The following is a 27,815-nucleotide window of genomic DNA, read 5'->3' on the forward strand; positions in this document are numbered from 1 at the left end:
TACACCCACAAATAAAACACTGCTCACAAAATACACACACTTGTTATTTCTCACTCAGGTTCCATGAAGGAACCAATCATTACCCACCTGAAAACCAATGAAAGTCCACAAGCATCTTTAGCATCTGTAATTAATATTTACAGTCATAACATTGCTAAAATTCCTGTGTCAAAAGGCTTTGTTCTTTCATTGAAAAAATGTATTCCTTCTTACCTTCCAGCAATAACAGATACCGCAGAGGGTGAATCGCAGCTTTGTATGTTTAAATTGTATGCATACTTTCACTTAACTTTACTGATTAAACAGCCACACTGTGTTTTATTCAGTTTGAGGAGCTGACACAGTGACTTCAGAATAAAGGCTAAGGTCAAAACCAGAGACAACCCTTATCAAAACATCTGAGCCAGTACAAAAGGGATAACCAGTAGATAAAAAAGAAGGGACAAAATCCAGAGCAAAGCAGAGTAAGGAGCACTGTCCTCCAGTTCTATTTAAAATGTATAAAAATATTTAAAAATGACATTAATTACATATTGTACTGGGCTATGCAAAACATAAAGAGATATCACCAGCTCTATTCTTGTCAGTTTCAGCCCCTTTCAGAATTAGCTGTTTAAGGGCTCTGTCACTTTTATGCAAAAAAGCTGTTGCTGGCCACGCCCCATAGATACGCTGAGCGTTTTCAACAACTTCAACAACTTCTGCTTAATGGCAAAACACAAACAAGCTAGTTCATGCTTATCATTAATCATGTTCATGATTATTTAAAAGTACTTACATCGCCCTCATTTGCTGAATTGCCACGAACAGTAGGTACAGATCCCTCCGTCGGACAAAGTCTGATGACTGATCCTGCTTTGTACTGTCTGAGGTTCTTAAATGACCGAAATTGCATTTCTTACACCAAACACTCACAACTGATTCACAGAAAACAGATGGATGTATTTTTGTTTGTGTTTGGTGTGTTCATATTGGCAGTTGAGACCCAAGTGGAAATAAAAAAACACGCAAAATGTGAGCTTTGCATAATATGTTCGTTTACCAACAGGTATATGTCATATATTAGCAATATATATGATAGTATGTACCTGATTTGAAACTGCTAAAGATTTTACATCTAATGCATTTCCCTTATTTTGATCCTCGGTATGAATCAGTGTAAACCCTCCTGTTAGGTTACAGGTCAAACTGACCCATTTTAAAGTTTAAAGATCTAGGAAAAATAGTTGAAAGTATTTTTTTTCAGTATGAAACTTCTTCTGCTTGCCTTAATTAGTGTAATCAACATATAATATGAAAACGGTTCATCTCACATATTTGCAACCACCCCCTGCAAAAACTAAACTAAAACAACAGTACAATGGTATGTTTTAATGTTATGTAAAACTATTGTGTTTTATATGTTGGTCTTTCAAAAGTAATGAATCATTAAAAAACGTATGAACATGTATTTGTTCTGTCGAAAAATTAGTGAATTATCCTAATTGAACCACTACCTGTTAGAGGTAAGAAACACCATTGCACTAAATATTGATAGAATAATTAGTAATGGAGTTTTTTTTTGGTTTCAGACATATTTTGGATAATTAAACATGCCCCGGGTCAAATTAACCCTGGAACACTTTGCTGTTCCTACAAATGAACATAATTGGAGGGTTAAAGAAGGAAGAAGTGCAAAAAAAACATGTCCAGGTGTGTGTGGGAGAATGTAGCTTTTCTGGTCTAGTTTGTGTTTTTAGTGGCTACAGCCTGAATTATTCATAGGATGACCTTTATCCGCATCAACCACGGTTAAGTAACTTTTTTAAGTTAATTGCACAATCCCTACCAGGAAAATGCAGTAAAGCATGAAGAAGGGTGTCAACTAAAATGGGCCATTGTGTAAAATAAGACAAGGTTATAGCGACATAGCTCTTTCACTTTTACAGCCAAACACAATAAGTGCATTTGCATTGATGCAAAAACACAACTTTACATGTAACAATAGTTTTGGGTGGTCTGTGGTTGTTTAGGTGGGCGGGGCATAGCATAGTAGAAAGTAAATCAGAGAAATCATACAATAATTGACCGTCAAAGCAGATTTCACCTAAAAAAAAAAGAATGTAGACTTCTGAGAGGGCAAAGCTGATGAAGTGAAAAATCTGATGAAGTGGGGAAAAGAAGAAAATGTACAGAACATTTTGATATTTTACCATTTTTTAATCAAAAGTATATCATCGCTGTCCAATGAAAAACAAGTTCAATCTCCAAAACAGCAACTTTACAGGAGAGAGAAAAAACCTTCTAAACTTTCAATGGAAGTCAATGTAAAAAGAGTTTATTTCAGGCAGAAGACTTGGAGCATTCTAGCCCTGATGTTAAATGTCTAACTTATTTTTACTGTAATAGACAAAATACTTTCAAACACACACACAGAATGTGAGAAAATCCAGCATTTTATTCATTTTTTTATTTATTTTTTTCTTCACACTGGACAGATGAGTGACAGCACAGGGGCACTTCAGGGGCCAATCTGATTTCAGCTAGGGCCAATACCCCTGTGGCCACAACCCTAGAAGAGCCAATTTATGTTCATTTTTTATCTCTTTGGAGATGACTGATTTAAGCCGTAACAGTTCACTACTTTAATCATCTTGGGCAGGTTAAACTCTTTTTAATAGCTTAATCGATTAGAAGAAACAATAAATGAACAGGTGTTTCATTACTTGTGTCTCTATAGTGAATAAACAAAATTAAACACATTCATGTAACAAACAAGTACCCTGAGAATCTCTGCATATTTAGAAAAAGTCCGAAAAATCAGGAAAGTAGTGTAATTTAACCCTCCTATTATGTTGTGCCTGAGTGTGTGTGGGTCAGTCAGTCTATCCCTGGTTAGACTCTTTATTGAGATACTCCTGTGATGATTTTTTCCCTTTTAAGTCTTACTAAGTAATTATTTAAAGCATATTTTCCTTTATCAATTATCATGTCAATGCTTAGCTTCTGAACCTGTTTCCTTTTCTTAAAATATCAGGTAAAATTTTTTACCTGAGTTTAATCATCTCTCAAATCTTTTAATACTATATACAGGGTTCATACCCATTTAAACCAATACATTTACATTATTTTTTTCATAATTTTTCCATGCCTTCATGGAATTCTTTTTTTCATGACCATATGATTTTTAAAACATCAGAGCAGACTTGGACAATAAAACCAAAACCAAAAACTAAAACTATATTTAAAATTGACATAATATAGTAGGTCTAAAATAAATCAAATAAAATGTTGACACACAAGCTTAAATAAGCTTAAATGACTGATTTAACTCAAAATATATTTTCTCCATCTGTAAACTGACACACAAAGATTTGTAGAGCAAATTTCCGAGACTTTTCCAAAACTTTCTGGGTATTTTTATTTTTCCATAACTTATCCAGGCCTGGAAATTGCTATTTTCAAATTCCATGACTTTTTCAGGTTTTTCATGACTGTACGAACCCTGTATATAGGATGAGTTATTAATCTCTAAAGTACTATATAAGATGGCTATAATAGAGCTAGGAATATATTTGTGTGAAATATTTTATATGCTAAATGGTGTGCTCTATCTAACACGATTGTAGTGCTGTATAAGAGGGCATTTGATCTTGAGTGGGGGTCATTTTGCAGTGTTTTTTAAGTGATGTGTAGAGTGTATTTTGCATATAATGAATTGTGTGTGTGACAGATTAGATTCCTAGCTCTGATAAGTCTTTTTAGCCATCTATGGTAGTTGTATAAACTTCCTGGCTTTCCAAATGTGGTGGCAGCGTTTAAAATAATTAAATAAACTAATAAAAGTTAGAGTAAATAAAGCACGCTACACATCTTATGGTAATTAAACATGCACATTTGAGTCAAATTGACCCGGAAGCACCGTTGCTGTTCCTGGAAAAAATGTACATAACATAACACGAGGGTTAATGTGCATTTTAATATATTCATGACCCCATTACTCTGTATTAAAGCATGATTGCTGCATTATTAACATTACATAAGCTTAAACATGCTAGTGGTAGAGCTTAAATATTCCCGGTGGAGTTCAGGATTTAGGTGAACTGGAACAGCAGGATGATTCCTGCAGTGACCCAAAAGAAGCCCGGCACCCCCAGAGGACGCTCTGCTCTGTTAGCACTGGTTGGGACTGTAGGACTGCTGGTGCTCGGTGAAACTGTAGAGGTCACTGATCTGCTGCAGGAGCCGACATTCCCCTCTGAATCCACCACCACCAGCTCCGCCTGAGGGAAACAGCAGGAAGCTCGAAGGAACGCCAGCGTGACGTTCACGCCTCCGTCCAGAACAGTGCTGGTGTTGAGGGTGGCGAGGCCTTGGCGCACTGCCAGACGCTGAATACCTGAACCGTTTCTGTCAGTGATGTTAGCGGAGAGATCCCACCACAAGAGGCTGCAGTTCCCTGAGCAGTTAGCATTAACGCTAACTATCTCACACACTGGAGGAGTAATGTCTGTTACCTGAGGAACACAAAGACAAGCTAAGCATGTATTTATGCATTATTACTCTAGGTTATAACATGTAATTATGTGTAATTTATTTAATTATTCTAATACATCAGACCACAGAAGATTGATTAGCTTGTGTAATTATTCATCTGTATCAACCTCAGGTTTTATCTGTGTTGGTACATAAAATAGCTGCACCATTAAAAGAAGCAGGTCATACAAATACAGTTACAATGCAAAACAATGCAGCTGTACATAACTGTCTTATTACACACGTAACTACAGAGAAGATATTATGTGGTTATAGATACTGAGATACGCTAGTGGGTACCACTTTAAAATAAGACTACCTTTATAAAGGGTTTATGAATGGTTTACAATTAGTTTATTAATGGTTAGTAATTAGGTTGTAAATGCCTTAAAAATCATTAATAATCAGTTATAACACATACGTAGAAAGGGCAACAGTATAGATGGCTGTGGATTCATTGTTGTCCTTTCTACGTATGTGTTATAACTGATTACTAATGATTTTTAAGGCATTTACAACCTAACTACTAACCATTAATAAACTAATTGTAAACCATTTATAAACCCTTTATAAAGGTAGTCTTATTTTAAAGTGGTACCCGCTGGTGCAATTACAATAATCATAACTAAAGCTCATATATAATGAATCTGTTCATAACAGTTTATAAATTGGCAGTCGTTACACTTTTATTACAAGGATTGTTTATGTGTAACTACACAGTTATTAGAGACACTTAATAAAGTTTCGTTTTAGAGAATTTTGACGTTGATTTTGGTTTTAGTTTGTCAGGAAAAACACTGGTAGCATACATTTACTAGTAAAAATCGACCCTAATTTAACACTGAAATTGTTCTATGTTTTTCTTAATTGTCATACATTGGATTTTTGCAACAGTTTTGATACTATGACATGATTCAAGAATTCAAAATAATAAAGTAAAAATAATAAAACACTACATTATTTATGTCTTTTAGAGTTAAGGGTACCATAGTTTTTGTACTATAAGGCGCAGTTAAAATTCTTAAATATTCTTTGTAATCACCAGTGCGACTTATAATCTGATGCTCCTTATGTATGAATTTTATCAGTCAGGTATTAAGGAGCAGTAGTAGTTCTCCAAAACATTACATTAGCCGCTATCCGCGCTAATCGCTAGCTCTTTCTCTGTTCTGAGGTGAATAATAACAGCCTGTAGCCTGCTGTTAACTCTGGCTAGCACTGCTAGAGCAGTATTAGCATTACCTGCTAACCGTGCTAAATGCTAGCTCTTTCACCGTTCAGAGTGAGTATTAATAGTTTGTAGCATGTGTATTTACCGTGTTAAAACAAGCTGCATAATAGCGTAAACCGCTAGCTAATATCGCCCTGGCTAACCAGACCACTCAGGGTGGCTAGTGCTAGCAGTTAGCCACTAATGCTAATGCTGCTGCTCCCAGCCCAAGAAAAACGTGAAAATCTAAGCTTACTGTAAATAAACGGAAGCACTTTACTCACATGATTAAATCGTTTTCAGGAAAGAAATCTGTGTAGATTAACATCAAGTGCTCCTTTGACTTTAAAAGAGTTTTGTTTACTTAACTTTGCTTAGCTTTACAGCAACAAGACCTGGTGAATTATAAAGAAAACATGGCGACTCCCTTGTTCCTTACTAGGGTTGCATAATGTATGAACCCTTATGTATGAAAAATAGTACAGAAAATAGATGTTTATTGGTTTATTGATACGGTACAACCCATGTTCATGGGTGCCATATACTCGAAGAAGAATTAAGAAAGTATGGTTACCGGAGTGACAACAGAAATCCTCAGCACTGCGTAGTTGAAATCTGTTGCTCGTGGTGCTTCAGCTTCGATAGTCAGCGTGACGTCAGTTCCTGAGGGGGTGTTTCCAGGTGCAGTCAGAGTTACTGTACCATTCACACTGCCCCCAGTCTCCAGAGTCAGGGTTGATGGAAAATCAGCCATTAGGAAACTTCGGTCATTACTGACTCTGATATTAAAAACTCCTCCAGATCCGCTAGTCGACACTGTGAAGGGTAGAGTTAATGATCTTCCTGGTTCCAGTGTTCCAGCGTCACTTTGAACCTGAGGGTGAAGACCATGACAGAGACTTTTATTAGTTACACTTAGTCAATGCTTTGTTAGTTTTTTCATTCAGAACGAGTTATTTTATAATGTCCATGTGATGAAGAATCCTCCGCTAAATCTACCTGCAGTATATAATGAATGTAAATGTTAATTTACTGGTGATTGGTTGGTAGAGTGTCTGGCTTTAATGGACTATGTTGAACTATACACTAGAATCTAGTTTAGTTGCTGTATATCAGTGGATTTTACTCAAATAATGTAGCACAACATTAACGTATACATCTTCCCTATTGGTTCCTGGCATCCTTTACTTTTTCACCTCCAGTAGGTGTGTAATAAATACACGAAAATAGATTTTTTATTAGCCCCTTAATAAGAATAACTATTGCTTGTTCAGGAAATCCTTTCTGCCAGACTATTTTCTGCATATATTTCCTTCATTGCAGTTCTTAGTCATACTTTGATGTAAAGAAAATGGTAACTTGCTCTCATGGCCTACAACACTGTGGTCACATATATATGTGTGTATATATATATGCACAGCTTGAAATGCACAAATGGCATGTACTGAGTCTCAGCAGAGGATACTGAAGATACACCAGCAGCTCATTTAAGGGAACAGCAATGTTATTTTATTCTTTATTCTGTTTATTGTTGAGTTAAAAGTCAGGTTTGTGCTCTGTGAGGGTGTACATGCACCTACAGTATAGGAATGGACTCTGATGATTGACTGTTGTCATGGCTTTAATCAGTCAGTGGAGCTCCTGCGTTTTCCATCGCCAAAATATATAGAAACACACCAGAAATTTACCTGAACACACCTCACTTGCAAACCACCACGCCCATCAGTGTACATTTATTCCTAAAGTCTATTTGACGCTATTTCAACATTGCAGGCTCAAGGTGTGGAAATAGACTAATAAGGGGGTGTAAGATAGCAACGAGCATTGTGATGCACCTTGCACAGGGTGTACGATAGGGCTCTTAGAGCCATGTATATATATATAGTCAAGAACGCAGGACAGTTTCAAAAGAGATTATACGTTAATAAAAAATGAAAGTAAACTCACAGTGATTGACACATTTGATGTTCGGAGATGAGTTAAAAACTGTCTTTGAAAAAAATGGACTGGATCTCTAGAAGAGCTGCTTTCTCCGCTCACACAAACAAGAAACTCTCCTGCTGGAACATTCGCAATTGTCGCGAGGTAAACTTCAATAGCAACCTCCTCCAGAGTCCCATTAAAAGATTCAGAAGTTGAGGCGTCAACCAGAGTTACCTCTGTTGGCCTCACCATCTCCCCGCCAAGCATGGAGACCAGCAATGTGACATTACTGTCTGAATGGTGTGGAAAAGATAAGAATTAATGTATACTGTAGGTGGGTAATTTACTCACAGCCAAATAATTATTTATTAGATAATGAATGTGTACTTACTAGCTTTCGGCCTGCTGTTTAATACAGCGTAGCTCGGATGAGGCCCATCAGAAAGTTCTACAATGTCGAACAGGAAGTCAACTGCACTTTGACCTGTATAATTAGTAATAAAAACAGTGTAAGATAATTTTTTTTTGTTAGAGAGACAGAAAGTTAGATAGATAAGCACCAAAATGCTAAAAATAAATACATGTCAAAACATTTTAGAACTGAAAAAAACTCCCTCTGGAAAAAAAAGATTCAATGTCTAAAGACCCTATCTTACACCTTTTTTTCCCGAAATAGCAATAAACACCTTGTGTCACGGTGTTTATTGCTATCTTATACCTTGCTTTTCACCTACGTCGGTTAAAAAGAATCCATGCTTGTAAATATGTATGCTGTAAAAACACAGGTGTGCCACTGTGTTGCACAGGTGTGCAACTGAACCCTTGACAGACTTCAACAGTCAACACGTGTACATCCTTGCTTGTTATGCACACATGATCCCAGCAGTGCACAAACCCAACTTTTACATCATCAATAACCTAAATACAGAATTAAATAACATTTCTGTTCCTCTTAATGAGCTGCTTGCACATCTTCACAGCATGAACGCACAGGCCATTTTCCGCTGCTGAGAAGCATAGAAGCTCTGCGCCATTAAAATAGCAATCTGCCAATTCAGAGTGCAGCTGGCTTTTAAAGGGAATGGCAAATAACATAATAATTTCACGTTGGGCCAAAAACACACCAATGATTAATTAAGAGAAATAGTACATGGCTTTTTTTGCGGCATAAGGATTACTTTTCCTGTTGTTATGATAGCAAAGACACACTGACATGCCCTAAATCAAGCTGTGTGATATGCGGTTGGCGGTTGCCTAAAGATCGCTAAAATAGGACCCTCAGGAATAAAGCTTGAAGTATTCTTGAAATAAAGTTTCTAACCTATCCAGACACAGTCTTCTTTTATATGACTACTCTATTAGGCCTACTATTAGTGCAACATTTTTTGATCATTTCCCCAAATCATCTTAGCACATAAAGGGACAGCACACAATGGAACTGTAGCTATTTATCCTGACATAAGAATAATGAATAATAAGGGCCCTATCGTACGCCCTGCGCAAGGCACGTCATGATGCTCTTTGCTATCTTACACCCCGTCAACAGTCTATTTTTACACCTTGCGCCCGCGTCTTTGCAATATCGTTGGAGTTTAGGAATAAGTCTACACTGATGGGTGTGGTGGTCTGGAAGTAAGGTGTGTTCAGGTAAATTTCTGGTGTGTTTCTATATATTTTGGTGGCAGAAAATACAGGACCTTCACTGAATGATAAAAACCCTGACAACAGCCAATCATCACAGTCCATTCCTATAGGTCCGGCCAGCGCTCATACACCCCCACTCATTAAACACACACACACACACACACACAGACACACTGACGAGCACAAACCTGACTTTTAACTCAACAATAAACAGATTAAAGATATGAACGTTGTTAAGATATGAACACGCCAAAGTCAGAGCTCACCTGCCTCTTTAAAGCAATGACGAGTGGCACACTGATTGATTTATTTTACGTTTTGCCCAAAACACATCAATGATTAATTAAGAGAATTAGTACAGGCGTTTTGCGCGTTTATAGCTGCGCACAACATATATTTTGCGCCCTCGCAATACCAAAGACACACCGACACACCCTAAATCCAGCTACATAATTTGCATAAAATAGCACCCTAATACTAAGTACAAATAATAAATCCTCATTCAAATGCAAAAGTATGTTATATGGTTCCTTCAATGGAACAGTAGCTATTTATCTTGACATGAGAATAATTAATAATAATACTAAGTAAAAATACTAAGACATCCTCATTCAAATGCAAAAAGTATATTATATGGCTCTTGATAGTTATTTTCCTTATTGTTCTGTAAAGTAAAAATCAACATGCCTCATTCTGAAGCAAAATAACAGGGTGGTAAATAAACTTGCTTCTGAGCTTTTTTTTACTCCAGTTGAAATCAAATACGATTTCTGTGTTTAAAAGAATTTTATATTTAATATTCAATGAATGCATATAATACATATGATGTGTTTATTTTACCGAAGGCTTTGATGCTGTAGGGCCGTGCTGAGAAAATGATGATGCGCCACTGTCCTGTCTGGTCAGAGATAGTAGGACGCACTGTGTGGAAGTTACCAACCTTCTCAATAATCCCCAAAGGTCCACTTGGTTCAGTATTGCTCTGTGTGGCTCCTGTTGAAAATAATGACATGAAAGCATATGTGTATATATATACGTATATATACAGTTGTGGTCAAAAGTTTACATACACTTGTAAAAAAACATAATGTTATGGCTGTCTTGAGTTTTCAATAAGTTCTACAACTCTTATTTTTCTGTGATAGAGTGATCGGAACACATACATGTTTGTCACAAAAAACAGTCATAAAATTTGGTTCTTTCATAAATTTATTATGGGTCTGCTGAAAATGTCACCAAATCTGCTGGGTCAAAAATATACATACAGCAACAAAATTTGTCAATTTTGGTGATGTAGCGAGTTGTGTCAATCAAATTAGCTTCATGTCATGGCCTCTTCACTTCTTGTAAGTGATTCTGATTGACTACAGCTGTTGACTTCTCATGAGCCCATTTAAATAGGGCTCATTTGACCCAGTGATTAGACTCAGCTACAAAAGCTACAATGGGAAAGTCAAAGGAACTCAGTGTGGATCTGAAAAAGCGAATTATTGACTTGAACAAGTCAGGGAAGTCACTTGGAGCCATTTCAAAGCAGCTACAGGTCCCAAGAGCAACTGTGCAGACAATTATACGCAAGTATAAAGTGCATGGAACAGTTGTGTCACTGCCACGATCAGGAAGAAAACGCAAGCTATCACATGCTGCCGAGAGGAGATTGGTCAGGATGGTCAAGAGTCAACCAAGAATCACCAAGAAGCAGGTCTGCAAGGATTTGGAAGCTGATGGAACACAGGTGTCAGTCTCGACAGTCAAGCGTGTTTTACATCGCCATGGACTGAGAGGCTGCCGTGCAAGAAAGAAGCCCTTTCTCCAGAAAAGGCACCTTAAGACTCGGCTGAAGTTTGCTGCTGATCACATGGACAAAGATAAAACCTTCTGGAGGAAAGTTCTCTGGTCAGACGAAACAAAAATTGAGCTGTTTGGCCACAACACCCAGCAATATGTTTGGAGGAGAAAAGGTGAGGCCTTTAATCCCAGGAACACCATGCCTACTGTCAAGCATGGTGGTGGTAGTATTATGCTCTGGGGATGTTTTGCTGCCAGTGGAACTGGTTCTTTGCAGAAAGTAAATGGGATAATGAAGAAGGAGGATTACCTCCAAATTCTGCAGGAAAACTTAAAACCATCAGCCCGAAGGTTGGGTCTTGGGCGCAGTTGGGTGTTCCAACAAGACAATGACCCAAAACACACATCAAAAGTGGTAAAGGAATGGCTAAACCAGGCTAGAATTAAGGTTTTAGAATGGCCTTCCCAAAGTCCTGACTTAAACCCTATTGAGAACATGTGGACAGTTCTAAAGAAACGGGTTCATGCAAGAAAACCATCACATTTAGCTGAACTGCACCAATTCTGTCAAGAAGAGTGGTCAAACATTCGACCTGAAGCTTGCCAGGAGCTTGTGGATGGCTACCAAAAGCGCCTAGTTGCCGTGAAAATGGCCAAGGGACATGTAACCAAATACTAATGTTGCTGTATGTATATTTTTGACCCAGCAGATTTGGTGACATTTTCAGCAGACCCATAATAAATTTATGAAAGAACCAAATTTTATGACTGTTTTTTGTGACAAACATGTATGTGTTCCGATCACTCTATCACAGAAAAATAAGAGTTGTAGAACTTATTGAAAACTCAAGACAGCCATAACATTATGTTTTTTTACAAGTGTATGTAAACTTTTGACCACAACTGTATATATATATATATATATATATATATATATATATATATATATATATATATATATATATATATATATATATATATATATATATACACCTATTTTCAAGTTTGACCAAGAGTGCCCAAATGTTTGCTTGACATTGTATAAATAGAATTGATATGTGTTTCTGAATATCTGGAAAAAAGTATCAAAAAGAAATGAATAAATTCAGTCACCTGTAGGTCCAGTGATGGTGTAATATGATGGGTTTCCTGTGATGTAAATGGTCAGATTTTGTAAAGAGGAGTCCACAAAGAATGTGAAGATTTCTGGTTTAGCTGAATCTCTTACAGCCTGGAAAACAGTGACCTGAGAGAACAGAAATCACTCATTAAAATCATTAACCAGATATCAAATTAAATTCAATACTTTGTTTAAGGTTTGTTTAGATCATTTCCAGTCAAAATAACCATTAATTAAAGTTATTGATTTTTTAACTAGTGTCTAATACTGCAGTAAAAACATTTGTTTGCTTTTTACAATAAAAATCACAATTAACACTGCTTACCACAGTAAGAAGCATTGTTAAATGATTAAGTAATGTCTCAACTAACTATTAGTTAACACAGTTAAGATATTAGTAAGACATTTTTAAACATAAGTCAATTTTAATGCTTAGTTACTTTAAAAAGTTTAATAGACATTATTTAAAACATCTGTAATGATAATAATATATTAACTAGTGTCAAGTAATTATCAATCAATTAGTTAAGACATTCTGTGGTTAGTACTGTTAATGAATGTAGTATTAATTACATGTTAATTAACGTAATTAATGCATTTGTTTCCTTCTACCTGTGATTGGTTCTTCCCTAGTGATGATTAGTTTTGTTATGTTTTTCTCATTGAGTGCTCTGCTTCTTTGGTTTGGGATTATGAGTTGCCCTGCCTGTCTTTGTCTTGAAATTTTATCCATATGTCAATAAAACTCTTTATTAATAACCAGATTCAGACAAAGACAAGACAAAACATAGGCAAAACTTAAACCATAAATAGAGAATTGGTGAATTAAAGAAGTCCAAATTGGCAAAGAAAAGGGGAAAACTGAGTAACAGTCAGAGGTAACTAGTAGGCAATACTTCGCAAAGCAACACACAGACATTTGGCAATAATACATGAATAAAAATTCATGGGATTTGTTTGTCATTTGATAAATTTACATTTACATTTATAGCATTTAGCTGACGTTTTTATCCAGAGCGACTTACAAGGTTATTTCAATACAGAGGAAATGGCCAATGTAGTGTTAGGAGTCTTGCCCAAGGACTCTTATTGGTGTAGCACAGCATTCATTCACCCAGACCAGGAATTGAACCTTATTGTCCCACGTGATGTGGTAGCTCACTGGCAGGGAGTGGTGTTATCCGCTGCGCCACACCGACCAAATAACTTTATTAAGCTTTATTCTACTCACTATTTATTTAATAGTAAATGATAAAAGCATGTTTAATGTATTCCTTTATTCACCAGAGAAGAGCTGGAGGTGTCCACTATGATGCTGGTGGCCTGGGGTAGTGTTGCTTTGGTGACCTCTATAGCCTGACCTCCAGAAGCCTGAGCCAGTTCCTGGTAGATGCCTATTAAAGGGTTGGAGGATCGAGAAGAAAACTGTGGCCCACCGCTGATCCGACTTCGACCACTGAAAGCATTGGTCAGCATGAAGGTCACCTTCACATCAGCAGAGAAAGAAGATGTAAAGAAGATTTGTCTGGATTTTTCCCTGAAGTGTTTATTTATCAATAAGTCAATAGAAAACTGTAATAAGCCAGAGTGAAGACTTGATTACAGTTATAAACTCACTGAAGACTTTGTTCTCTCGATCAGTGCGAGGATAGTGCTCTTCAACCACTTGTCCTTTGCTTCAGCGTCCGTGAAAACGAAGATCTCAGTCTGTGGTGGCGAGCCAGTGAGAGCCAGCTGTGATGGAATACAGGAAAGATTTTTTTTTAAATAATTTTATTTCTAATTTTTAACCCATTTTTTTTTATTTTGACTAATTTGACTGTAACTTAGCTATATTTTCCTCAACACTGGTGATGCTACAACACAAGGAGCATGTCATCCGAAACATGTGAATCAGCCACTGCATCTTTTCCAACTGCTGCTGATGCAGCATTGCCGAGTATCATCACAGCACATTCGGAGAAAAGCACAGTTCTGATACATGAGCTCACAGATGCGTTGTGCTGATTGACATCACCCTAGGAGTGTTGAGGGGAAAGAGCACCATCTACTCACCCACCTAGAGAGAGCAAGGCCAATTGCACTCTCTCAGGGCTCTGGCAGCTGATGGCGAGCTACATGAACGGGATTCGAACAAGCAATCTCCCGATCATAGTGGCAGTGCTTTAAACTGCTAAAGGACCACTATGTGAATCCTGCCAGAAGATTCAGACTAGAGCACCAGCATCTCAGACCAAAACAATTGCTTTATATTTAACTACACTTGTTGAGGAGGTTGCTAGCATTATGGTAGCTCAAAGACCAAAACTGGTCTGTATTTGACAGACAATAGAATGATAACTAAGCAACATAACATATAAGTTATTTATAAATACTGGGGATTACATAGTTGGACCAATGTAGTGTTAGGTGTCTTGCCCATGGACTTTTATTGGTGTAACCAAAGGTGGAAAAAGTACTGAAAAACTGTAATTAAGTAAAAGTACCTTTACTTTGCTAAAATTCTACTCAAGTAAATGTAAAAGTACCTATCTAAAAATCTACTCGATTAATAGTAAAAAAGTACCCAATTTAAAATTTACTTTGAGTAAAAGTTACATAGTTACTTTTAATTATTTAATGTAAAAATGTACAAAAAGTATAAATTAAATAATTATTAAAATAAAAAATGTGGACCTTTCAGGCAGTATTTGTTCAGACCACCCCATAAAACATTTTTTAAGAACAAGTGGCCTAGATTTCTATGATCCATCTTTTTTCTTTAATGGTAAAAGTTATGGTCATATAGGTGACTATAAACCATATTTTTATAGTTTTATAATTCACTATTATTTTTTAACTTGCCATTGCTATGCTTTAACTGCTATTTACATGTTTTGTTTTTAACATTCAAGCAGATTGTTTAATGTTCCCAATAAAGTGTAAGGAATTATCATGAAAACATACAAAAAAACTGTTGGTCACTCAGCTGCGCTACCACAGAGAACAAAACTAATTTTTTTTTATTTAAACAATTTGTTTTTTTTTCCCAGAATTTTATTCTTTACTCAGTAACGCGGAGTTTTCCAAAGTAGCAAAGTAAATTACTTGTGTCAAAATTAACTTAAAATTACCTAATTTAAAAACTACTTTAAAAATGACAAATTACTCATAAAATCTATATTTAATTACAGTAATGTGAGTAAATGTAATTAGTTACTTTCCACCTCTGGGTGTAACACAGCATTCAGTGACCCAGATCTGGAATTGAACCCCAGTTTTCCCACATGGAGGCCCCTAACAAGCGGTGGTGTTATCCACTGCACCACACCAACAATGTATTTGGACAATTATTGTACAGTATATTGGATGTATGAAAAAAAATCACTGAATCATTTCCCAAGATTAACCTTTTAGATATTGGTACACATTTTCCCACACATTGTATGATATGTCTTGTGAAATAGCTACGACATTTAGCAGCCTGACAAACAATGAATCAGATTCTCCGTAAACTTCAGAGAAGATTATTTTAGCACTGGTATTTAGAGTTGTGAAACTGCTGCAATGTAATGTTTGAAGAGGAAGTGTTACTGACATTGCTGTCTTATTACAATGCTTGCATGGCCTTTATTGATGATGTTTTACTGACATTTATCCCAGACCTTTCTTACATGCAATTTGTTGAAGTGCTATCTCAGGGGGTGACTTTGAAAACTGGAAATGCCAATACATGTGTAAGTTGCGAGGTGTTATCTTGTGAGTGAGGTTGGAGTGAGGTCTGATAAAGGCTACAGAAAATGTAATTTCTGAAGTTGTGCAGACATTTAACATTCCTCAATCCACAGTGTTGCATGTATTCTAGGCAGGGTCATTTCAAGGCATTTGGGGGCGCCAAGTAAAAATTAGTCAGTTCGGTTAAATAAACTTAAGATAAGTAAGTAATCAAATACTGTCAAATTTAAAAGATAAAATATAAAAGGTTTATCCATTCTAGTATTAAAGACAGCGATTTTAAAGCTGTTGTGCGTGGATACTGCTGAACATGTTCCAGTCTGGTTGTATGCTCATGTGAGTAACTAGTGGGAGGGGGATTCTGATAACAGTGTTGTACTTTTCTGCATTAACCATCATGGAATTTAAACGGCCTCTCACACAGTTAATTGTCAGGCAATTGCTTGATTTGTCTCTCCTGTTGCAACAGGCCTAATTCCGAGGATACACCATAGACAACATTATTACCCCACACAGTGGACAGTGCAGTGTGTGGTAATGATTGAGACTGACTGTCTCTGCCTGGAATTGTCCATGCAATCAGATAAACAGAAATCACATTTACATTCAATGCAGGAGACCCCGCAAATATCCTACAGGTCAGTACAGACTTCCTCAGCTTTCATTAGACAACCTCAGTGAAGCTGGCCCCTCATATTATTAAAAATGAAATTAAAATATTTCCATTGGTTAGTGCTACGTTTGTGCTGGTTTGTGCAGCAAAAATTATCGTTTTTGAGATATTAAACATTTAAATTTCTCACCTGTTTAGTAACCAGCCCCTCATTTGTGGCCAAATCACACCAGAGTGGTCTTATTGGTTAGTGCTACGTTTGTGCTGGTTTGTGCAGCAAGAATTAACGTTTGTGCTGTTATTGTTATTGAGATATTAAACATTATATTTACTGTTATCATTACTGAGATATTAAACTATTTAATTTATTACCTTTTATGTAACACAGCCCCTCATCTAAACCCAGATTTCATCAAAGTGGTGTTGTTTTTCTAGTGCTGTGTTTGTGCTGGTTTGTGCTATTAGAATAAATGTTTGTGCAAGTTTAGTTATTAGAGTTATTAGATAAAAAAAATATTTAATGGGTGGCATTACCCAATATTTATTTATACACATCACCCAGCCCCCCTCATTTATCAGTGTGGTTAGTGCTCACAAAAAGGCACTCAGCCCGGTTAAAAGGCATTAACAGGGCAGTCTGTTAAATATATGCTTTCATAAGTGCAGGAGCAATTTTTACCATGGTAAATAAGTTTTTACCATGAACAGTCATGTCACCTGAAGACATTCATCTGTGCTTTATTAGATGTGTAAATAAATATTGTTTTTCCTGTAGCTGAATAATCAAAATACCTGAAACATTTATTTTTACAGCACTGCTGAATGAGACCACTGTGGTTTGGGCTTTATTGGGGGGCTGGATAATGCCACCCATTAAATATTTATTCTAATAGCACAAACCAGTACAAACACAGCACTAGAAAAACAACACCACTTTGATGAAATCTGACCTTACCATAAAAGGTAATAAATTAAATAGTTAATTAATCTCAATAATGATAACAGCACAAACACTCATTTTTGCTGCACAAACGTAGCACTAACCAATGAGACCACTTTGGTGCAATTTAGCCACAGATGAGGGGCTGGGTTACATAACAGGTGAGAAAATTTAATGTTTAATATCTCAAAAACGATAACAGCACAAACGTTAATTTTTGCTGCACAAACCAGCACAAACGTAGCACTAACCAATGGAAATATTTTTATTTCATTTTTAATAATATGAGGGGCCAGCTTCACTGAGGTCATTAGACATGTTGAAAAAGTCTCAATATTAGTTCTTGTTCCATTATTTTTGGCATGCCTGTGTATATACTATAGTAAAAGCCAGTTTTATTGCTGCCTAAACTGTAAATCCAGATGAATTTCCCACACAACATAATAATGTAATTATGAAATATCAGAAAACAATGCCAGAAAGTTCCTGAGGGTTTGAAAGTATGAAAAATATGGAATATTTACAATAATTAAAAATATAAATATTAAATAATAAGTTCTACCTGGAGACCCGAGAGGCTCATCTCAGGAGCATCACCTCCATCATGAGCTTGAAGTTCACCCATTTTGCTTTTAAACAGTTCAGGGTCTGTTGTTCTTGTCAGTGGGCCATAATCTGAAACAAAACGAGATCATTATTGGATCATTATTAATCTTAATTACTAAAACAGAATCTAAATCCATGTTTTTCAGCCTAAAGCAGTGTTTTTCAAACTTTGCTATTTATAGATATATGTTTGAGTAAAATTAACATTGTTGTTTTATTCTATAAACTACAGACTTTGGAAATTTCTATTTCTTTGAAATTCCAAATAGAAATATTGTCATTTAGAGCATTTATTTGCAGAAGATAAGAAATGGCTGAAATAACAAAAAAGATGCAAAGCTTTAAGACCTCAAGTAATGCGAAGAAAACAAGTTTTCATGCATCTTGGCATGTTCTCCTCCACCAGTCTAACACACTGCTTTTGGATAACTTTATGCTGCTTTACTCCTGGTGCAAAAATTCAAGCAGTTCAGTTTGGTTTGATGGCTTGTGATCATCTATCTTCCTCTTGATTATATTCCAGAGGTTTTCAATTTGGTAAAACAAAGAAACTCATCATTTTTAAGTGGTCTCTTATTTTTTGCAGATCCAGATGTAAATACCTAGATATATGTCTTTAAATGTCAAACCTAAATGTTTTCAGTCTACAGCAGAAATAAAGGGATTGGCCTCATTGTTCTAATACTTTTAGAGTGGAGTGTAGATGTTCATAATATTCTGGCATCACTGGTATTTCAATATGAGGAATTATCTTTCTTACCAGGGTCATTAAATGGCACCAGGATGTATTCTGAGGGTTGCTTGGAAGTTCCCTTCCTGCTCTCGATGATGGAGGAAGTGACTCTCCTGACCTCAGCGATGTCATCAGACATGCTGCCGGTCGTATCAATAACAAAACACAGCACTGAAGTCTGGGTAAATCCCATCAGCCTGAGAGGAAGCATAATAAAACAACACAAACTGCATTATATACTTATTCTCTCATTACTCTCTACAGAATGTAATGGATACATGAACAGTGTCTTAAATGGTTGTCAAATGTGCAACTATGATATCGAGTGACAATTTCATTTAGTTTATTATGAATAAAAGTACTTCACGATCACATGACACTGCAAACGGCAGTACAAGAAAGTTAATCACCAGAATATTGATTACACCTGTTCACCCCCTCATATATACACCTTCACTCCACTCACTCCTCACTAAGTACTGATGGTTATCCTCTCCACAAAGCTTTTATTCCTCGCCTTTCTTAGCTCTTTTGTCACAACTCAGATTTTGTGTATCTTCGACTATCCTTCATTTTTTTTGCCTTTGTTCAACAAAGTATTTAATTTACATCTGCTCGTGTTAAAGTCCTGCCCAGTCATGACACTTTGTACTTTTCTATGTAGAGGATGTCATTTTGAAAAAAAAAAAAAAGTTCTCATTTGGGGACAGTAGTTTATTTAAATATTTAAAAATGTTGATGTTCTAAAGTAAGTAAATAAACTATGTTCAAATGTTTAAAATTAGATGAGAATTTTACTTGGCTCAAGTTTCTGGACTGGCTGTAGAAACATTTGACTGGGATTCTCATCGTCTTGTTTTCAATCAGTTGAGCATAATGTTCTCATGTGTTCAGTATTAAAAAAAAATAATAATAAAAGTATTAATGCAAAGAAGCAGAAATATAATAGGAAGATGCAGGTTTTCAAGAGGTTAGACACACCTTCTGGTCATTAGTTTAAGGATAGCACAAGAAGTTAAGGCACATATATATATATATATAAGCTATTAAATGTATAATGTCATATACTGAGTGAGTGTCATATACCTAAGAAACTCTGAATCTCCAGCTGCTGCTCTGATGTCTTCCAGTAGTTCTTTGGTAGCACCAATGGCTGTGCCCGCTGCCTCTACGTGTAGATATCCATGACTGGCATCTACATCATCCTTATTAATGCCCCCTTTGGGGTCTCTGCCACTTGACCGATCAAAGAATCCACCATGGCTGCACTTTCCTTAAAATGATATAAAATAAAACACAGAATTGGGAATCACTGAAATTTGATATTCTCGCAAAAACAGGTTAAATACTGGTATTCATGAGTTCAGATTAGCAGGATGATAAAGCTCCTACCATACTTTACTGTATTAAATATTACGTTTCTGTACTGTACCTTCTGGTTTGTTGGAGCTAACGAGGTTAAAGTATCCCGAGGTCAGTTTGCGCTGTGTGTTTATCTGCTCCAAGATGTTTCCTGAGCAGTTATTTCCAATGCAGCTCCTACATGTGGCTGAATCTGTGGGAGAGAGGACAGTACACAGTAAGCATCCCCACCCCAGCGTCGATCAGTATTTTTTGAAGGGGCTGTCAGTCCTGCCAACCACTCTCTTCGCCATAGAAAAGGTAGAACTATCAAGTAAAAAATGCCAGAAAAGGAGATTTTTTATCAGTTAATGAAGAGAGAATTCCAATTACTTTATTCCAGAACACTGATACATTTTGGACAATTCCAAAATGTATGAGTAAAAGTACCCAAAATATTACTATTAAAGAAAGTACAGTAGATATGGGTGGCTAATCCATCAGGTATCTTTTTTCCATATAACTTTCCAATCTAACTCTTTATCTCTGAGAGGGATTTTCCTGTTATATATTCTTGTTTTAAAATGAAAAAAGGATGAATATATAAAGGACATCATTTTTTTTTATATTCATTCTATCATAGGGTAATAAAAGCCCTGCCCACATTAACTACATCATTGCCCCTGCTGGAACATACATAATACATAATGTACATAATAACTGCAAGATCACACCATCCACCGTCCATGCGGCTTAGCTGAGCATGCTACAATAACAGGCTAATTAATAATGGTCATACTCGTAAGTGGAACACAAGTGGATAACACCACTACCTGCTTGTGAGCTACCACATCACGTGGGAGACTGTGGTTCAATTCACGGTCTGGGTGAACTTGGGCAAGACTCCTAACAATAGATTGGTCCACCTCTGTGGACATGAATAAACTTGTAAGTCACTTTGGATAATTTTGGAAAATTTACTTAAAAGTTTTGCAACTTTCTGCATTTGCTTTTTTTAAGTAAATGTAATTTCAGATTAATTTAAGTAACTTGAACTCGGTTTCAAGACTTAAATATTACTAAACTTCAGTCAATTCTTTCTTTTAGTAAACTTTACTTAATTTCTGCATACAAAATTACCTAATTACAATTACTTAATTTATACAATATTACTCAAATAATTTAGGATTCATAATATATTATAATTCCTGAAATTTAAATATTTTTAGTTAAAACACAGATATTACACGGTCTCAACACATGGATGGCAAGTAATACATTCTTTTTACTAAAATAGTATTGTATAAATGAAGTAATTGTTATTAGGTAATTTTGTATGCAAAAATTAAGTAAAGGTACTAAAAGTAAGGGTTGATTCAGCAAAAATAAATTAAGTAAAGTTAATAAAAGAAAGGATTGACTGAAGTTCAATTCACTTATTTACTTTATGTAACATTTAAGTCTAGAAACCGAGTTGAAGTTACTTAAATTTATCTGAAATTAAATTTACTTAAAAAAAAAAAAGCAAATGCAGAAAGTTATAAAACTTTTTTAAAGTAAATTTTACTCATAATTTTTTCCAGTGTAAGTGCCTTATCTCAATTTGGGCTGAAGACTCCCAACTACAGTAACCAGCCCCCGTCTCCAGCCAAAATGATGTGAGAAATCTGATTACAGGTATTCACAGGGGTGATCAGCTGAGTTTTGGCCACCATTTCTGATTAGATAATCCAAGTTAATCATTAATTCCTGGTGTGAACAGGGCCCCATAGTTCAAATCCAAAATACCACCAAAACGAAGCAACAGTGCAGAAAACCCACAATCCCACAGCATAGCAACATATGGGTTTTACCAGCAATGTTCTCGATTGGGCTGCTTGGTTTGATCAGGTTGGAATAAGGTCTTCTGTTTCCCATTTCTCTCCAGTTACTGTGACTGTAGAAATCCTGTGTAACAAACACAGATTCACAAGTTTAGATTCAGAAGTTTGAATTCTCTGCCTAAGCCCGACCAAGCCCACCACTTTCCTCGGGCTCAAGAAAATGGTCTGTAATGGTCTGTGTTTTTTTTAATGCTTTTTTATTTTATATAAAGCTATAGGTGTGATAATTACAATACCACAAAAACCCTATCCAGAAAGGATTAGTTTCTCAGGGGGATGTCTGTGAAAAAGTATTTCACACTTCTACTCAGTAATAAAACTCTTGTATCCAGACTGCAATAAAAAAAAAAAAACAGGAGGACCAGTGAGTTTTTTAAAGCTTTCTCGGTCACATGACATCGCATTCAGTAGCTCTTCCACTTCCACTCTCTGTTGTGTTTTACATGGATCTCCATGGAAACCTGCGCCCAAAGTGTAATTACGATGTGCGGCAGTAGACAAACAGCTATTTTATTAAACGTGAGGAGACGAAACTCAGAGATGTGCTTCTGGAAAGGAGTAAAATAACTGGAGGAGCACGGTTTTCAGCAAAAACAGTAGATAATTCAGCCTGTAATTTTCTCTCAGAGGACATCTGAGATAAACACGCACATGGTTGTTCCGGACGGGAATAAAATCACAGAGGATAAAAACTCCCCATAAAAGAAAAAAATTAACAAATTTTCCCAAGAAAGGGTGAAAGTAACAAACCAAACTGTTTTTTTTTTTTTTAAAGTTGCACAAGTTAGAATGCAGCTCTGGCCTGTGCAGTGTGTGTTTTCACACTTAGGCTATATGTTTATAAAGTATTTTATATTCCTGAACCTTGTTAATTATATTAGATTAAAGGAAAGTCATTTTAAATGATGTTATTGTTTTTGCTCTATTCTAAAAAGGTTTGTTTAAAAAAGTATATTATATTTTTAATCCATGTTAAATTAAATTAGATTAAAAGAAAGTCATTCAGACATTATTCTTGTAGCCTAATTTACCAATGTTTAGGCCTGTGGATCATTGTTTGCATTTTTCGTGTTTTAATTTGTTCTTAATAATATTTTAATAATATTTGTTATAAAATAATAGGTCTATGTTTATTCAGTGTTGCAATGGTACTTAGCATAAATCTGAACAGATTTTGCTTATTTATACAACTCAATTTTTTTTATAAAGATCAGTTTGAACTCTATTCAGAAGAAGTGTTAAATCATGCAATTGCACAGATTTTAATACCTTACCTGTAAAAAAAAAAAAAAAAAGTCATACCTGTAAAGTGTGCAGGACTTCACCGAGCTTCTCTCTGGCACATTCGTAGCGCTGCTGTTTGACACTGGCTTTGACTGTAAACACTCCTTTAGTGATAAGATCTCGTCCACGCAGAAAGCTCTCGTCATCAAAGTGGTGCTTGGCGCTAAAGACGTGGCGTACGTCCACCCAGGCGTTTCGTCCCACGATCTTCTTTATGCTCCTCTTAAATCCTTTGGCTGAGAGAGGTGAAGAACAAGCTGCTGCCAGAGACTCTTCTGTCACTATTCTGGGCTGTAGTAAAGAAATAAATAACTAATAAAATACATTTTCACTGCTGAAATAAAATGATTTACCAATATAAGTATAAGATTATTGATGAACTGTTATGAGATCTTTAATAATAGAATTAAAAAAACACTTCCTTAAGGTTGCTTAAAACAGAAGTTCTCAACTGGTCTCAGACAGGGATCCATATTTTCTCACAGTCATTAAGTCGTGACCCACTTTTATAAAATACAAACCAAAACGTATATTTTTTATTTTTTGAAAAATTCCCTTTAAAAACCAATTTAAACATACATGCATGCACACTGAATTTAAGAGCATGACAACTACATGTATAAAAGTTACTACAATAAAATCAAATCAAATCAAAACTGCAATAAATAAGGGCACAAAATTAGATATTTAAATTCTCTGTATATCTCTGCATTCAGAGAACATGAATAACAAACTCTCTCTGTCTCTTTTTTCCCCCAATATAAAAGACAAGTACAAAATGAGATGTTCTTTTTTTTTATGTTTTTTTTTTTTTTTTTTTTTTACAAGTTGTCCACAACCTGCCTAGAGCATCTCCACAACCCACCAGTTGTTCCTAAGTTGTTCCTCCGCAGTTCCTCAATGAATTTTTAATAGTGTAATAATAGCAAGAGTATAAGTTCCTTGAGGAAGTTTTAGAGACTCTTTCATTTGTAACTTTGGTGCTTTGAGAAATATTCAAGAAAGCTTTTTAGTAAAAAAAAAAAAAATAAAATAATAAAAAGGGCTCATGTGATTTTCTCCAGCAAAATTATACACAAAATTAAGAGAAACTAATACATCGAAATTTAACATTCTCAAAATGTGACCTTGTGACATCACACCAAGGGTAAACTATATGACAACATATATTTGTGTTTTACTGTTGGTTTGACAAAACTAGGTCACATTTTGAGAGACTTTTTCACATTATTTCCTACGGTCCCTTAAGTGAAGCTTGACACTTGAGTGAGGTGGTATTGTGTCTCAGTCTGGGTCAAATATAATCATATGAAAGTTATATTTAGTATAATAAAAACTCAGTTCAGTAAAGATAGTGATGATAGATTTTAGTATAGTTGTTTATTATAGTTTGAATGTTTAAACTGCACTCTAATGAGCTACAACTGTTCCAGTCAGAGAATAGCGTACACAGTAAAAAAAAAAATAGCAAATACTAGACAAAATATATGTAAATTGAGATTTATATGCTTATATTAAACAAAATAAATTTCAAAATGAGTAAAGAAAGACTTAAATTAAATCAAAATCAGTTTTTTTTTGGCTTAAGTTGGGCACAAAAATCTGGATAACTTGAGTAGTGACTGTTCTTATTTTGAGTTTAAATCACTTAAAATAAGATAAAGATTCTGAGTAATTAATTAAAAATTTACACTAACACAATGCTTGCTAAGACAAAAACATCTATTCTGATGAAAAAAAGGCCTTTGATTTATTGCCTTGAAAATGCTAAGATTTAGTTTTTGCAGGGTATAGCATCACTTAGGGTCTATATCAGGAACCCCTTGGGTGTTGTAACCCCTGACTTAAGAGTTTCCTCCACAGTTTCAAACAGAAGAACCAATAAAAGTTTCTCAAGAAACTTCTTCTTTTTTCAGAGTAGAGTGCAGTGAAAGAGAGTTTTGTAGATCTTTTTACTTCTTACCGGCACAAAATCTCGTCCTTCACGAAGCGCCTGGTCTCTGCAAACCCCGATCGTTGTCTCTAAAATTGCGACACGAGTTATGATTTCATGAGTCACGGATCTGAATGAAAAAAGTTTAAAAGCCAGAGTTTGACTTTTCAAGAGGAAAACCATTAAAAAGAGTGTAATAGATGTCCTGGCCAGCAGACCCATGGTCATTATCTGTAAGAAGATCTGTAAAAAAAAAGAGACAAACAATGGCACACCATTATTTTTATGGTTAATAAGTTAGATTCTATTATTGTACACAGTAATAGACTAAATTTGGCAGTGTTTACTGATGTGGAAATCCTACCTCAGAGCTTTGGTCTTCAGAGGACGGCTGTGAACCTGCTCTCCGTGAAGGAAATCCCTGTTCCCCCTTGTGAAACCTCTTATATAAATAAAGCCAAGGAGTGGCAGATTGGACAGTGAAAGCCGGCCCCAAGCAGTGATGCACTGTTTTTAAGGAAGGAAGTCGACACATCTTTTGACTGGGTTGGTTTTTTAAGCAATATGTACTGTATGTCTATATGGGTTTTTTTCTAGAATGTAAAATGTGTTTCCACTAGTTTTAAAAAATAATCTAATAATAAGAATGATAAAAACCTGAAAAATGTCAATTTCTTTTATTTTTGTATCGATCCTGTGTGTTTATCAATTATTTACAAAACAGAACAGAACAAACATAAAGGGGTCAGACAATGAAACTGAAACACCTGGTTTTAGACCACAATAATTTATTATGGTGACGGACAGTTCTGGTGGAAACAGGAGAGTTGAGGTGCACATTGAATTCTGCCGTGATTTGATCAGCCGTGGTTTTGTTTTTTGGATACAATCCGGGTTAGCACCCAAACATCCCTTTCAGACAGCTTCCTCTTACAGCGTCCACAGTTAATCCTGTTGGATGTGGTTGATTCTTCTTGGTGGTATGCTGACATTACCCTGGATACCGTGGCTCTTGATGCATCACAAAGACTTGATGTCTTGGTCACAGATGCTCCAGCAAGACGTGCACCAACAATTTGTTCTCTTTTGAACTCTGGTATGTCACCCATAATGTTGTGTGCATTGCAATATTTTGAGTAAACCTGTGCTCTTACCCTGCTACTTGAACCTTCACACTCTGCTCTTACTGGTGCAATGTGTGATTAATGAAGATTGGCCACCAGGCTGGTCCAATTTAGCCATGAAACCTCCCACACTAAAATGACCGGTGTTTCAGTTTCATTGTCCAACACTTGTATGTTTAAAAGAATAACTGCTATTACCAAATAATGTGACCAGAATCAGAATTAACCTAAAAAAAAAACAAAGAAGACTTAAAAAAGAAGAACATAAAATAATACAAACATTAAGGACAGGTTCTGTTACAAGAATCAGTCAGTTAAAACATTAAAATAGTCGTGGGGAATTATGAGGATAGAGACCTTAAGAATCATTACCGATCATTATGGGAGTGCAAGGGAAGATATATTTTGAAGACATTTTGGACATAGTTAAAAAAGTAGCAAAAAACCTTATAGAATTTCCATATAGAGCCAGCTCTAATATATCTAATCGTCTCCTGTTTTACTACATTACACATTTCTTGAAACCTCATATGGAGATTTCCATTTCAGTACAATTTTTACTCAGTTTTGTAAATAAATACAGTACATTAATTTTAATGTATTATTGAGTCAAATTTCCCATTAGCTGAAACTCTTTTTTATTATACAGTTTCATCAGGCATTACTTTCTGTGTGGTTGAGCACTCATGGATGGAGTGGCATCAATGGAATGTCTTAGTTATGGGATGAATGCTTGTTTGATCATGTTTATCTTACACCTCATTAAAGGCTGTGCCATTACTAAGGCCAGACATCTGCGTCTTAAAGATTTACCACTCTAGAAAAAGCCAAAAATTAACCTTCACCTACCAGGAAATCAGGAAATTAGTCACCATAGCTAAATAAATAAATAAATAAAAGTCAGATTGTTGCTCTGTTAATGCACAAGATTTTATGTTGAACCAAGCCAGAAGTTTAGGTCAGTTACAAATACAGAAATCTACAGCACCAGTCAAATTCAATAGTTTTCCTTTACTTATTTATTTAATGTATTTTCTACATTGTAGATTAATATTAAAGACACAAACAATTAGTGGGCACATGGAATTACGTATTAAATAGTAAAAAAGTGTTTGTCCTCCACATTAATCCCCTGATCTAAACCTGATGAACTGAGATGGTGATTTGAGGTGATTTAATTGGGATGAGCTGGAGCTTCACAGCGTGAAGGAAAAGCAGCAACTATTGTTCAGCACCTCCAGGAACTCCTTCCTTCAGGACGCTAAGAAAACTATTCCAGGTGACTCTCCCTCATGAAGACACTGATATTAAAATATCAAGAGTGTGCAGATCTGTTCTTAAAGATAAATCTAAAGTATAAAACATATTCTGGTTAGTTTAACCAGCTTTTATTTACTGAACAAATCAGTTTGTGTTCTTGTATAGCTTTAATATAGTCTTCATT

The 27,815-nt window shown here is 35.6% G+C and overlaps 1 protein-coding gene across 1 annotated transcript; it reads right to left on the bottom strand.

The window, feature by feature from the left end:
- Nucleotides 1-3,939: 3,939 nt before the first annotated feature.
- On the bottom strand, nt 3,940-25,859 carry LOC103022278 (von Willebrand factor A domain-containing protein 7). Its single transcript, XM_022684938.2, has 16 exons — nt 25,612-25,859; nt 25,278-25,490; nt 23,333-23,605; nt 22,001-22,094; nt 20,239-20,361; nt 19,893-20,079; nt 18,834-19,003; nt 18,030-18,142; nt 13,818-13,934; nt 13,485-13,685; nt 12,194-12,326; nt 10,133-10,285; nt 8,040-8,132; nt 7,673-7,941; nt 6,300-6,599; nt 3,940-4,496 (listed from the first exon to the last, which is right to left on the bottom strand). The coding sequence occupies exons 1-16, from the start codon at nt 25,780-25,782 to the stop codon at nt 4,074-4,076; spliced, it is 3,033 nt and encodes a 1,010-aa protein (XP_022540659.2). The 5' UTR covers nt 25,783-25,859; the 3' UTR covers nt 3,940-4,073.
- Between the last annotated feature and the right edge of the window lie 1,956 nt (nt 25,860-27,815).

The sequence above is a fragment of the Astyanax mexicanus genome, chromosome 7 (assembly GCF_023375975.1).
Source record: "Astyanax mexicanus isolate ESR-SI-001 chromosome 7, AstMex3_surface, whole genome shotgun sequence".
NCBI classification, from domain to species: Eukaryota; Metazoa; Chordata; class Actinopteri; order Characiformes; family Acestrorhamphidae; genus Astyanax; species Astyanax mexicanus.

What these genes read in the sequence shown, in the direction of transcription:
- LOC103022278 (XM_022684938.2), bottom strand. Translation starts at nt 25,782, where the DNA reads ATGTGTCGACTTCCTTCCTTAAAAACAGTGCATCACTGCTTGGGGCCG. An exon ending in GGAGATTCAGAGTTTCTTAG is followed by an intron (nt 19,004 to 19,892) that starts GTATATGACACT and finishes GCTTCCTCTCAG; the next exon opens with GCTGATGGGATTTACCCAGA. An exon ending in GGTGCCATTTAATGACCCTG is followed by an intron (nt 18,143 to 18,833) that starts GTAAGAAAGATA and finishes GTTTTGTTTCAG; the next exon opens with ATTATGGCCCACTGACAAGA.